Below are 14,696 nucleotides of genomic sequence, written 5' to 3'. Positions count from 1 at the left end.
AAAATAACTTTCGTGATTTTTTCTGAACAACTGCACACCGAATTATAGTTCCGCTTTTGTCATATCGTCAATCGTCAGAAATTAGATTTATTATCATTATAAAATTTGGATTGTTTTTAAAAATTAATGTCAATTTCGAAAAATCTGTAAATCTGTACTTTTCGACAAAAATCTGTATATCTGTATACCCAGATTCTGTTACTTGGGCCAAAAATCTGTGAAATACAGATTAATCTGTACATGTGGCATCCCTGCTCATAGCTTGCATGAAAAGGTCTTCAGCGGACACAACCACGAAAGTGTAACCTTATTCCGTTACGCAACGCGCAAAATCGGGAAACTCATACTCATACTTCTGAACAACTGATACTCAGATACAGTATACCTAGACTGTTCTCATCAACACAGAATAGTTTTGCGTCAGCCAGCAGCAGCTGTAGATGTGTTTTCGAAATTCTGGTTCACGGCCAGTAAACCGCCGGTGACAATGATTGAAATGTCATCTAACAGCTGATTTGTATTGATTTGATTATTTCACCAAAAACCAAAAAAGTTTTTGCAATTTCGTTTGCTAATTGTTTGCTTTATCTGCTTTATGCGCAATCAAAATTCGACGTGTTTCGCGTACTTCTTAAAGTGCACAATTTATCTTACTGAGCGAGTAAAGTTGTAGCTTATCTATTACGGTGCTCTTGAGTTAGCTAACAAAAACAGATCGTCTCGTTAAATATCACCGACGGAATCTAATTCCGACATTACCTAGTTAGCTGGCCGAGTACGAGCAAACAGTGCAATGGTTCCAGAGTGTGAAGTTATGGAAGCTCCCAAAGTGAAGTTGTGTGAAAATCCGCGCCAGGATGCTGGTCTCTTCTCGGTGCTGACCTTCTGGTGGACCGCCGATATGTTCAGGAAAGGATCATCGAGAACGCTAGGTCTGTCTGACCTTTACAAACCACTGAATGAAGACCATGCCGACAGGCTCGGAGATCGATTACAAGTGTGAGTCACCTCTAGTGTTAGTTAGTGTAGGTACTATGTTGATGTTATTAGTCAGTTTACTACAATCAGCTGTTTACAGGGCGGTAAACGGCTGACTCAGATTTCAGTTGCGCGTTTGGCCCCTATCAGATAATTAGCTACTTTAATGCATGCAATATTGTTCCGGAGTAATCTGTATTTTTAGCACCGAGATTTCGTGATAAGATTTTTGAAAATCATTATTTTTTATTTTAAACTTGAATGTGTTTTCTACGCAAAGAGGAATTGACTTGTAACTGATTGTTTCCAAAGATATACGTACATATGTATTCTAGATTAGCGATTTGAGATAGGCTCGCGTAATTGGTTACTATTATATACGTTATCTGTTGCATTTTTCGGAGCGCGCAATTTTTCATGACGCTTTCAAGCCGAAGAAAAAATTAACATCGTGTGCTATCGTTTGGTAAGCTCGATTATTCTTGCGCGCGTTTTCCATTTTCATGGTTTTTGCTCATCGGAGGTATTTTTTTTTGATTTTGTGTCTCTCGGAAATTGATACGGGGGCAGTTGGGTGAAAAATATTCTTTGGTTTGTGATTGGACACATGTATCACGATTTTTCTTATTGCATTAAAACTATGATTTTCTGATCGCATGGTTAAACAAATACATTTGTTTATGAACAAATAATAATAATAATAACAAATAAACAAATAATTCTTTGAAACATTTTCTTTCTTAAGAGCCTTGTGGTGATTACGCGAGTCCAGTAGGTCAACTGAAATCATAAAACCTGAAAAACTCATTAGTTCAGGGTTATTCCGAGTCCGTGAACGATTTTTAAGAATATTTTATTTTTCTGCGTGGAACGGTTTTTGGGCGCAAAAAGTTGCTCAACATTTTTCTCTGCAAAATACACATTTGTGCATTAAAAAGATTCCGTTCAAGATCTAATAATGTCCAAGTTGCTCGAATTCCGATGAAACATAAGGCATATTGCTCTGTAACTATTCTCTTACTAATAATGAATTTTTTTATTCCCAGTGCTGACCCTAGTTGCAACCTAAGCCCTTCTTTATTCGTTTAATTTGACCCAGTATTAACCTGGTACCACCTCGAATGTGCATCATAATTTTTTGTAAGTTTTAACACACTATGGGCTTAGCTCGTAAACAACTATCCGGCATCTTTTTCTTACTAGCATCGTAAATCGCAATATCGTTTCTTTATTCCTGGGTAGGATGACCCAGTCGAATAAAGAAATTCGCTATAAGGTGGTTCTGTCGATTGTGTTGATAAACAATGGTCGAACTCAAATCTTGAGCGTGATATCACTAGATGTTCGGCAACCATGAGACAAACTGGAATGTTATATTTGACGACGGACTACATCTAAGAAGGTGGTATTGTGCTAAAATTGAAATTTAAAAATCTCGAAATTTTGGCCATTTATTTGAACGCTCCAGAAGATGTTTACATTGTATTGGAAGCGAAGGTTAACAGTTTCACTATCGCCTGACGGTTTTTAATTGAAAACGTCTTTGGGGGCTGAGGCGACCTACTTCAATAATTCCGTGATAAACTGAATCACATGACATAAAATTATACCAAAGGTAATGTTAACTGAACGCAGAAAAGTACATAACCTGATATTAGAGTTAACTTTAGTATCCAAGGTTTAAATGTAAAAACTGGCTCAACGTGCTCTGTGTAAGTCGTGCGGTCGTGTGTCAGACACAACCCCTGTTATTTTTTTTTCTTGCACTATCAAAACAATTTTAATACTTTCTACCCCTTTAATACGTAATATTTATTAAAACAACTGCGAAAAATATTTCAAAATAAATGTATCTAAGTGTTTTAGAAATATAATTCATTGGAACAATTATCTAGACATCAATATTTCTGTGATAATTTTATTTCTAAAAAAAACTAAAACACATTTGATTTGAAACGGTGTTCGCAATGTTGTTTTAAAACAACATTGCGCATTTAACATAAGGGTTATATGCATAGCCACGACCGCAAGGTTGACGTAGAACTGCAATTCATCTGACAAGATATTTGTCTTTATGAATTACTTTATACTAACACAAAGTCAATAAACGGTCCCATATATCTATCTACGAACACGAAGTTTGTTTTAAAAGCTGTTCCAGTGTTCAGCAGGTAGCTGAGCCAGGTGAAGAGAAAATTTGCTGCCATACACCTGAGAGACCTACCTCAGGTAGTGTGGGGTTCGACCCACTAAAAACCCCCCAGTCCTTAGTCCATAACACTCCCCGGGAAGACCGCTAAGTATTGCTTCGGGGAGCGGCTTTTATGCTTTGTGCAACCTCTTGGCTCTATTAAGTCTCCTGGCTAATTAGCAAACCAACCTGGAGACTGACAGATAGCTAACACTGGCGTGTCGGTGGTCAACCTGTTGCCTGCTTTGCAACTGTAGGACAATTTGAGAGGCGCCTGACAAACCGCCCTTCAGATGTTAGGGTCTTCGCACATCCTCTGAACTAGGTTGTCCGGAGTAGTGTCTGGCCGGCTCAGTACCAACATGTAGCTCCGCGCACACGCAAAACGAGGACATATAAAGAAGATATGCTCAGCAGTCTCTTCCGCATCCACGCACTCGGGGCACATGTAGGACTCAGCATGCCCGAACCTGTGTAGGTACTGCTTGAAGCAACCATGACCTGACAAAATCTGTGTCAGGTGGAAGTGACCTTCTCCATGGCGCCTCCCGATCTATCCGGATACCATCGGAAGGAGTCGGTGCGTCCATCTGCCTATCGCGGAACTGGACCATTCTTGCTGCCATCTGATCATCGATGACGATCTACTGATACCTCGGATGCGCCATATGTCGCGTTGGTCGAAGCATTCTACGTCTTCTTGAATGACTATGTTGATAGGCAACATGCCGAACAGGACGCAGACTGTGTCGTATGACACTGTACGAAACGCATTCGCAACTCTCAGGCACATGAGCCTGTAGGTACTATCCAGTCTACCACGATACCTAAGTATGGACGAAACCACGTATGGACGAAACCACGCTGGCAAAAAGTTAACGTTTGCTGCCATGTCCCACTGAGCTATTTGACATCATTCGAGATAGTGCTGCAATAGCCGTTAAAACCCTCTTGCAAGTATAGTTGACGTGACTCTTAAATGTGAGCTTATCGTCAACCATAAACCCCCAAGAGATCGCTTTGAGGTGACGGTGAAGTTTCCGACTCTGACCACCGCCTGTTGCTCTGATTTGCGGTTATTCACAACCGTTACCCCCGGCTCATGGTGCGCTAACTCCAATTTTCGGGAATGCATCTAGTCTTCGACCTTGCATATACAGTGCGCGGCCGTCAACTCGACCTCCTCGATAGACTCGTCGTATCTGCATAGTCGACGATAACAACTCCTACAGGAAATTTGTACCTGATCACTCAACAATAGCGGTCATTGTATTTTGCAAGAGGGCACGTATAGCAATTGACTGGGATATATTACAAAAGTTCACATCATTGGACAACGTAATTCTAATTCCCTAACAAAAAAAAAAATAAATCTTGTTCTAGTCATCATTGCTGCTTCATAACAGCTCAGTATTGTTCGATGGGCCTCACTTTCGGTGCGTTGGGGGGCTTGGGGTGGCACGATGCTAGATCTGGTCAGAGGATCGTAAGTTCCTCTTGTTACTTCAACAGAAGAAGGAAGATGCTTTAGTAGAAATTCCTTGCGGTAGATTTTCCCGTTTACAGTCCCGGTAGTCACGAACGGTGCACTCCGTTTGCCACATGAGCATATCGCTTGCCAAATCAGGTATTTCTTGGCAAACTTTGACAGTTTCTGCTTTCTTACAATTTCCGGAACATCAAACTTGTGCTGGGCAGTGATGAAGGTAGCCCCGAGAGCTGCCGGTAGTTAACGCTGGCGTAATTCTCATCATCCATAATGAGACAATTTCCCACTGTATTTTGCCGTTCTATACAATTTGGTACTTTCTGCACTTTGTACGTATGCAGTACCTGCCGGTACTTGGCTCTTTGAACGAAAGACTTGCTCAGATTCAACTTTTAGCCACATCCCTGATCGAAGCATTGGGATTCCGCGTAAACGCTTTAACAACACGCTTGTGGTCCGAATCACTAATGGAACATCTATTCTGACCCGGTTCGATGCTCAGAGTTTCGTAGTAACGTTTAATCACACGAATTACCATTGACTGCACGATGCCGAGTTGTTTTCCGATGTCCCGATGAGAGCGTTGACGATTTTCCAGGTGCTTTAGCATAATCCATTCGCGACGTTGCTTTTCGGATAACAACATTTTTTCCAATTTCCGAAAAAACTGACAGCGATAAATATACAGTATGAACAATACACTTCAAACTACTTCTACCCAAATTTCCTATTAAAATACCCAACGAGTAATTTTATACAGCGTTTTTCCTGTGATATTCCCGGAGACCCATGTGGTTTGAAAGAGTCTATTGCCCATTCAACCTTCGAATTACCCAATATGGAGCAGATGAGTTCTTGAGATTCAGTCCAAGTCCAGTTTGATCCTGGACCTCCTGAATATTAAAATATGATCCTGGGGGATCTTCCATCATAATATTAAGTGTTTTCTAAGAATCCCGTCTAAGATGTTGGATGGGATTAGACCATTTTGGATAGTTTTTCAGATGATGTCATCATCTTAAATCCTAAAATAGCGTCCGGTTTCTGGGTATCATTCCTTTTCCCAACGTATTCTTATCAGATGGTATTTGATCAATTAAGGCTGTTTACCAGAGATCATAAGACGCCATCTTGGAATTCAAAATGAGATTTGGAGTTGATTTTTGGTTTCTGAGCATCATTCCGGTTCCGGGAATTCTCTTTAGGAAGCCATTTTATCATTTTAGGTTATTTTTTTAGCAAACGGAAGTCGCCATCTTGGATTCCAAACAGTCGTCTGAGGCTTTCAGGGTTATGGGCATAATCTTGGTTGCGAAAACACTCATAATCAGTGGTATTTGGATATTCTATAGTCGAGCACATCTCAGAAATGATGAAAGCATCGTCCTTAACATCAACGTCGTTACGGAATTTTGCTGATTTTATGAGTTCAGCTAAAAAATTGGGTAGAAGTAGAAAAGAAGAAGATAGTTCTTTTACAATACACTCACGCAGTGTTTCTCATGGGAGGAGGCTGGCAGCACGGTCAACAACCTGTACGCGATTTCTGTTTGCTGTAGTTTTATTTTAAATTATCAGTGTTATTCACAAAAAGAAAAAGCAAAAATAGTGGAATACAGTAGAACTGTGTGTGCCGTGTACGAATGTGATAAAGGAACCTCATCTGAGTGAATGAAATGATTGAATGTTCTCGAAAACAAATATGCAAAAACGTCTAGTGTCTAGTTATGTGTGTGGTTTCAAGCTATAGGTGTGAACAAGATAGCGCAAGTACGTCTTACGAGAAGACGGGTGAAAAACGCTATAGCAAACATCGGTACGAACAACATGATCAAGCGAGTGATGAAGAAGGGAGAGCGAGACAGAAAAAACAGCTAAGTATCCTATGCCAATTCTTCTGCATCTTCTGAATTTTTTCAAATTGCTGCGACGTTGATTACTAAGATGGTGTTTTGGTAGGTAGTGGTGTTCATATTCGCTACGCCGCAAATTAATACTGCGCTGCGACTTGCGTGTGGGATGATGAACAGTTCTATAAGTTCATTTCAATGAATCATTGAACCCATTGTCACTGCATTGGGAATGGGTAAAATTTCATTGGTTTAATGCAACAATTTTCGTGTTTCATCATTTCTCTAGCTTTTGACAAATTTATTGTTTTGCTCTTAGGTAAATTTTTGATAATTATGCTGAATAAAATAAAATAATGATTACTTTAGCATTTTGTGAATAGATTACGAAAATTGAATTGTTATTGATGCTTATACGCTTTTGAACAAATTTCCAGGCTTTGGATGCATGAATGTTGCCTAATTTTCAATTTAATAGATAGGAATGATTTTCTTGCGTCAGACAGAGATAACGATTTTACTTTCGAGCTAACCGAATTTTCAGAAACTAGCGTTACCCGTGTAAAGGACGCGCATAGTACTTACGAGATAATACTATGAATTCGTGAAGCTTCCATACCGGTATTTATAGGCTGACCAGACATATTGTTTTGAACCAAACAGTACCGTTTTTTCGACTGTTTTTAACCGTCCCGTCTTTTTGCCATTTTGTACCGTTTTCGAATAACCCTTGAAAAAATCTTAAATAGAGCTTTGCATTGAAATAAGTTTTCAAGTAGCCAGGATTTTGTGCCTTCCTAAAGTACCGCACCATTGAAAGGACAACCCCTATCGTGAATTGATGAAAAAGTCGCGACTGAAAGTTGAGACCATGATAATTGTTAGTTAAAACCTCGATCATCATGTGACAAATTTCAGGAACTCATTGCAAAAAAATCACTCCAAAATCGGGCAAGTTCATCGACGCACTGAATAATTGTTTGTATGTATGTAATGAGTTTTATCATGTGTCCCGTTTTTTGAACCCATTTGTCCCGTTTTTATCCCAAGAAAATCTAGTCAACATAGGTATTTAATATACGGAAAATTTGTTAGATCGTTTATAACTAGCTAGAATCTATAAAGCAAACAAGCTGATTCTATCCCGGCCATTTATTTTTCCTTAATATAGTAACAAATTAAACTAACTGAATTAATACGTTAAAATAAGAGCGATTCAATATCCGTCCGGTGTGTTTTCCGCGGGATCAAATAGCGTTTTTTAGTCGAAACTTTCCTTGAGATCGTATTAACTACAGATAGATCAACAACGCGTAATAGATCCGGTAGAAAGAGGAAGTAATATGAGTGGAGAAGCGTCAACATAGATATATTTTTGCAAGATTGTCTACTCGACTGCGATATATCGATTATATGTTTAGGTAATAGTGTAATGACTTCGCGAAGACCAAAATACAAAAATATCAGTTCAAATTGATAACATGTATCGTGACCTCGCATGCGCTTTATTTTTGCGGTGATACAGCAGAAAACAGAATAAGTTATTATCCCATAATGACTTACATGGCCGATATAGTGAATTCGGAGACGCGATATTTGTTAGTAATGAACCCGGTAGTCGAACTCAGCGCATCGTTTACCAAAACGAACCCTGCTGCAAACCCTACCCTTTTTCCAACCTCCCAGTGATTCCTCGTGGAAGTGCAGAGTTGTTCTCGGCTTCCAACTCGACTCAGTTTTCAAATCAGTCTCCTTCGAATAACTTGATGAATTCAAGAGTTTTTTGAGCGTTTGGAAACCAATTGAAAAAAATCAAATGTAAAAATTATCTTTATGTAACACAGCCTGTTCATCGGATTTTTAGTTCTATAGTTATAAGGGATAGAATAATGATTAACTTTACTTTTAGCAACTGGGAACGACAACTAGAACAACGCAAAAAAGATCCCAAACGGAAACCGTCACTGGTCAAAGCAATATTTCGCACTTTTCGCCTGGAGTGGATCTGGTTGTCTGTACTGACCGTGTTTGGCGAGATTGTACTGCGAATCGCACAACCTATCTTGCTCGGAAGATTACTGCTGTATTTCAGGTAAGCGCTTAGTTCAATCGAAAAAGACAACCCTTTTCATTTGAAGTAGAAATACCCAAAAACCACCAGGCGACAAGCGGACATCAGTTACGAACAAGCGTTATACTATGCGGTTGGGATGGTCCTAACGAAGGCTGCCAGTATTCTGGTGGAGAACCAATACTCGATCTGTACCTGTTTGAATGGAGTTAGGACCAGAATAGCTGTTTGCAGTTTGATTTATCGGAAATCTTTGCGGCTTTCGAGAAACGCTTTGGGAGACACTTCCCCAGGAAAGGTTGTCAATCTGTTGTCCAACGATGTTAATCGATTCGATATTGTTGCTTATCTGGTATGCTACATGTGGTCGGCACCGTTGTTGACGATTGTGGTCGTGATTCTACTGTGGTATGAAGTTGGCTGGGCTGGACCTCTTGGAATTTTGACAATTTTTGCCATTACACTGTTCCAATGTAAGATTGGCTGAACTGTAGTAAGTTTAGAACCATATTGATCAGGCTGTCTCCGTAGCTTTTTTCGGTAAGCTGACTTCACGGTATCGTCTACGGACGGCGATGCGAGCGGATGACCGTATTCGGTTGATGGATGAAATCGTGGCCGGAATTCATGTGATCAAAATGTACGCTTGGGAGAAACCGTTTGCCGCACTGATTTCACTAGCACGAAAGGCTGAGCTTAAATTTGTCTTGAGAAGTGGATTGATTCGTGGTTTGTACATGACGTTCCAGCTGTTCACTACCAGGGCAGCATTGTTTGCGACGATGATTACCCTGTTCCTGATGCAAGAAGACATAACTGCGGCCAAAGTGTTTGTGATTGCCAGTTATTTAAACATTGTGGCCTACACGATGGCGGGAATGTTTGTACGAGGTGTTGCAGAAATATCGGAAGGTTTAGTGGCAACTAGGAGACTGCAGCGATTTTTGGAGTATGAGGAAATACAACAAGCGGAAGAGCTGCGTAGAACTGTAAGTCTTGAGTTTTGTTGAAAGCGTGTTAACCTTATGGTTCTAATTTCAGATGGAAAAACAAAACGGTAATCAAAATGTGGAACTTTCAAACATCGCCATTTCTATGCGCTCCGTAACGGCTCGTTGGGAGACACCTGGGTCGCATGGCGAACAGTATCCTCTAGCATTCGCGGAACAGCATCCTGCTACACTAGATAGTTTGGACGTTGACTTCCCTAAGGGTAAATTGATTGGAATTGTAGGAGCAATTGGTTCCGGTAAATCGTCCATCTTACAAGCTATTCTGCAAGAGCTGCCACTCGAGAGTGGGAAAATAGTTTGCAATGAAACATTGTCCTATGTCAGCCAGGAGCCGTGGTTATTTGCAGGTAGCATCAAACAGAATATTTTGTTTGGTTCGGAAATGGATAAAAAACGTTATAAATCGGTGGTGAGAGTGTGCGCTTTAGATGCAGACTTGGAGCAATTTCCAAACGGTGATGATACGTTGGTTGGAGAGCGCGGAATTTCGCTTTCCGGTGGGCAGAAAGCGAGAGTTTGGTAAGTTGCTAATAAAGTTATGTAAAGTTCAGCAAGATAAATATTTATTCCATAGTTTGGCTCGAGCAGTCTACAGAAAGTCCGGCGTTTATTTGCTGGATGATCCGTTAAGCGCCGTTGATGCGCACGTTGCACGTCACTTGTTCGATTTATGTATTGGCTCGAAAGGTTTGCTGGGCAGACAAGGCGCTACCAGGATTCTTGTGACACACCAGGTTCACTTCCTGATTGAATCTGATTGGATCATAGTTATGAACGAGGTAAATGCAAACAATATGTACAATTAAATAGGAAAAACGATACATACAAACTTGCAGGGCAAAGTGGAAGCTCAAGGAACTCCGCACGATCTCATGAAACGAGGAATTGATATATTAGACCTTAGCTCTGATGATTCGGAAGACACCTCATTGAATCATTCCCACCTTGGTCGGCAAGTTTCTCAACTATCGGTAGCTTCGACTACATCCAGCAATAGTGCATTGAATGAAAAATTTGATGCGGATAAGGAAGAAGATCTTATTGAACAATCATTTGAAAAATCTTCCGAAGATACGACCAACAGTTCACTATTCATGCATTACGCCTCCGGAACTGGAAGTTGGGTGGTTCTGGTCGGTCTGCTCCTATTGTTTCTTGCCACTCAGCTTATTGTCAGTTTTACGGATTATTGGGTGTCGTACTGGGTATCCCAAGAGGAATTAAGAGCTTTCATTGCGGAGCAGAACGAAACGGTTGTGGCTGCGGGTTCACAGGAAGTTCCGCTAAGTTCCGAGATCTGTATGTACGTGCAATGTTCAGCAGTAGTTGGGATTTTTATAATAGGGCTAGGGAGGTGAGTAGTCTATAATAATAACTTTAAATCCGTAACCAAACCATCTCCTGCACCCCACAGAACAATTGGATTCTACTGCTCCTGTGCCCGAGCATCGCAAGCAATTCACGACTGGTCGTTCAAGGGTTTCATCTCAGCGACCAAGCGTTTCTACGATACTAACCCGTGTGGCAGGATTCTGAATCGCTTCTCCAAAGACCTGGGAGCTATGGACGAACTTCTTCCGAAAGCGATTCTCGATGCAACGCAAGCGGTATTGGCAATCGCTGGCGCTATGCTGGTAATTCTGGTCGTTCAACCCTTCTTCTCGATACCGGTTTTTCTGTTGCTGCTTGTCCTGCTGTACGCTAGAAAGATTTATTTGAAAACTTCCCAGAACACACGTAGGCTAGAAGGAATAAGTAAGCTTTTAATACTATTTTTTACCAGTTCAACAAACTAAAATTTAATTAAAACATTATCTTTCAGCCCGCTCTCCGGTATTTTCCCACATATCGACCACCCTCAATGGTTTGCCAACAATCCGGTCATATTGTGTGCAGAAATTCCTCATTAAAGAGTTCGATTTACACCAAAACATTAACACCGGCGCATATTTTATGTTTCACTGCGGCCAAATAGCCTTCGGGTTGGTGTTGGACTTGATCTTCTTCGTATTTCTCGTTATTGTAACATTCACGTTTCTGCTACTGGATACGGATGCGCTGGGAGACAAGGTAGGTCTTGTTGTTACCCAAATTACGTCCCTAGCTGGAATGCTGCAATTTGGCGTGCGCCAAAGTGTCCAGATGTTGAATCATCTGATTGCAGTGGAACGATTGTTAGAGTACAAAAATTTACCTGCCGAGAAGCAACCACCGGAGGACACCTTGCAAATTAAAACAAAACAATGGCCATCGATGGGAAGGATACGCTTCTCGAATGTTTGCTACAAATATTACAAAGATGCTCCTCTAGTGCTTCGTGATTTAACATTTGAAATTAAACCAAAAGAAAAGATTGGAATTGTTGGTCGAACCGGTGCGGGGAAGTCGTCGATTGTTGGGGCGCTCTTTCGGACAGCAATCGTTGAGGGTAACATCATAATCGATGATGTTGATACGTCTGATATTACATTGGAAACGTTGAGATCGAACATCTCGATCATTCCCCAAGATCCGATCCTGTTTAGCGGAACCTTACGGAAGAATCTTGATCCGTTCGATCGTTATACCGATTTGGAGTTGTGGAAGGCGTTAGAGCTAGTAGAACTAAAGGATTTAGCTAATGGTCCTCTGGGTCTTCAAGCGTACGTTGCATGTGCCGGAACAAACTTCAGCGTCGGTCAGCGACAGTTGTTGTGTCTGGCCAGGGCGATTCTTCGAAACAACAAAATACTTGTTCTTGACGAAGCAACCGCAAACGTAGATCCCGAGTAAGAATACATGTTAATTTTAAGGCTCAAGATAAGCGATTTACTCCGTTATTTTTTTTCTAGAACTGACCGTTTGATACAGTTGACGATCCGGGAACGATTTGTCGACTGTACTGTACTTACAATTGCTCACCGTTTGAACACTATCATGGATTACGACCGGGTGTTGGTAATGAGCGATGGCAAAGCCGTAGAGTTTGGAACTCCCTATGACTTACTACAATTACCCAGTGGAGTGTTCCATGCTATCGTGTTGGCAACCGGAGCAGTTGAGTCGGAGAATCTCATCAATATGGCTAATAAACACAATAATCAGAATGTAGAAAATGTAGACTGTTAAACTGTTGAAAGAAACATAAGTATGTACATATTGTTTTGTACTTAAACTGCCCAACTATGTTAGAATAGTATATATTGTATACGTTTAGATTATACAAATAAAATGTCTTTATAATACAATTCAGTAATGTTCAGATTCTCATGGCCGAAATATAACAAACAGCACAGGTAGCACTTCGGATTGGATGAGATCGTATTTTCGCACTATCTTGTACCAAATCATTTAAGTTTGTGTGATTTTGAAGCTAAGGTTCACATTCCGGAGAGCCTGCAAGGAATTAAGGAATGAACTAAGCATCATAATTAAAACGATTCAAAAATATGTATAAGGAATCGAAAAACATCTCTTTTGAAATTCAAATGGTGAGTTGAAAACCTGGAAGGAGCGTCAAACTTAGCTCCGGTCGTCACAAGTTTCTATCTCACACCTCCACTACTCATACGATCACGATAGATTGCCAACTGAAACATGGATACAACTGGTTGGTGTAGTCTGGGCAATGTTGTCATCCGACAATAGCTAAGTGAGAAGGTGCAACGCGATCGTTGGCGCGTAAACTCGGCGATAGAGAAAATCCTTCGCCAATCCGAGTGTCTGTTCACCAAAATGGTGCTGCTCCAAACAGCGTCTGATCTACATGTTAGGGGCGGCTGATCAGCGTGGTACTCTAAACAGTGCTGTCACGATGGTTCTCTGGCAAGACAGGAAGCGAAAAATGTTAATACGGACCGTAACAACCGGCATAGACCTAGACAGCGAAAACGGACTAACGATTAAAAACTCGGAACATGGAACTGCAAGTTACATTATTTTTTGGAGAGTACCAGCATTTTTTTAGACTTATTGAGGGTCCGCAAGTTCTACATCGCAGCGCTGCAGGAGGTATGCTGGAAGGGATGGTTACACCATTTGTCAAAGCTGCGGTAACCTCGGCGGTAACACACGAGCTGGGCACAGCTTAGATTATTATAGAGAAGTACGTGATTGGGTAGTCGCAAATCGACAACAGAATGTGCAAGTTAATGATCATAGACCGTACACCTAGAGATCACCACAACAGACTAATACACAAATCGACCACGTTTTGATTGACGGAAAGCGCTTCTCGGATGTTGTCGACATCCGAACCTATCGTTATGCAAACGTCGATTCTAACCATTGTCTCCTGATGATCAAAATGCGCCAAAAATTTTTGGTTGTCAACAACATCCGCTACCGTCGCGGCCACGGTATGATCTGGAACGACTTAAATCCCCTGAAATCGCTGCAGAGTACGCGCAAAATCTTGAGGCAGCGTTGTCGGATGAGGGAAAGCTTACCGACGACCATCTGGAGTACTATGAAAGCAGCTTTCAACAACGCAGCGGAAGGGCTGCTGGATTCGTCAAGAGGATTCGACGTAACGGCTGCTTTGACGAGGATTGTCAAACGTTTCTAGATAAGAAGAATGTAGCGCGGGTATTGATGCTGCAGCAAAGAACCCGTCATAACTATAGTCACTGTATACTTTACTAGTCTGGCGGACTGGATTTCGGGAACCAGTGTGAACTGTCAAAACGGAAACCAGTCGATAGTATAGTCACTGTATTTTACTAGTCTGGCGGAGTGGGGAACCATGCAACTGGCAACCCGCTTTTTCTCATTAAAATCCTGACACCACTGGATATAATTCATGTTGCATATGACTTCTTTGAAAGTAAACGTTTGATGTGAAAATGAAGTGCGTTTATAACAAATGTAACAGCAATTGGCGAAGGACAAAGAAACAAACAAGTTTACTCCGGTTTCCAAAGAATGCGGAGATTAGAGGAAAATGGTTAAAATTTTGCGAGTTACCTGATAATTCATTTATACGTTGAAAGAGAAAATTATAAAAAAAATCATTTTGTTTCGATTGAGCATTTCCCGTACAATAGTACAGCGTGAAAAGCGACAGGACAGCAAATCTATGGCAGTATAATGTTATCAATATACAATTAATTATAAAAAGAGCACG

At 40.9% G+C, this 14,696-nt stretch overlaps 1 protein-coding gene across 2 annotated transcripts; it reads left to right on the top strand.

Annotated features, from left to right (window-relative positions):
- The first annotated feature begins 424 nt into the window (after positions 1–424).
- On the top strand, positions 425–12,819 carry LOC129729725 (ATP-binding cassette sub-family C member 4-like). 2 transcript variants are annotated; one of them, XM_055688512.1, is made up of 10 exons: positions 425–999; positions 8,418–8,600; positions 8,670–9,052; positions 9,111–9,568; positions 9,621–10,111; positions 10,167–10,371; positions 10,429–10,946; positions 11,007–11,347; positions 11,415–12,360; positions 12,424–12,819. In XM_055688512.1, exons 1-10 carry the CDS (start codon positions 794–796, stop codon positions 12,698–12,700), a joined length of 4,008 nt encoding a protein of 1,335 aa, XP_055544487.1. In that variant the 5' UTR covers positions 425–793; the 3' UTR covers positions 12,701–12,819. The 2 variants fall into 2 exon arrangements, with proteins under 2 accessions (XP_055544487.1, XP_055544488.1); XM_055688513.1 differs by lacking the exon at positions 425–999 and adding an exon at positions 1,625–6,613.
- The last annotated feature ends 1,877 nt before the right edge of the window (positions 12,820–14,696 follow it).

This window comes from Wyeomyia smithii, chromosome 3 (genome assembly GCF_029784165.1).
Source record: "Wyeomyia smithii strain HCP4-BCI-WySm-NY-G18 chromosome 3, ASM2978416v1, whole genome shotgun sequence".
Classification (NCBI taxonomy): Eukaryota; Metazoa; Arthropoda; class Insecta; order Diptera; family Culicidae; genus Wyeomyia; species Wyeomyia smithii.
Note: the sequence above shows the minus strand (reverse complement) of the source record. Positions and strands in the feature narration are given on the sequence as shown.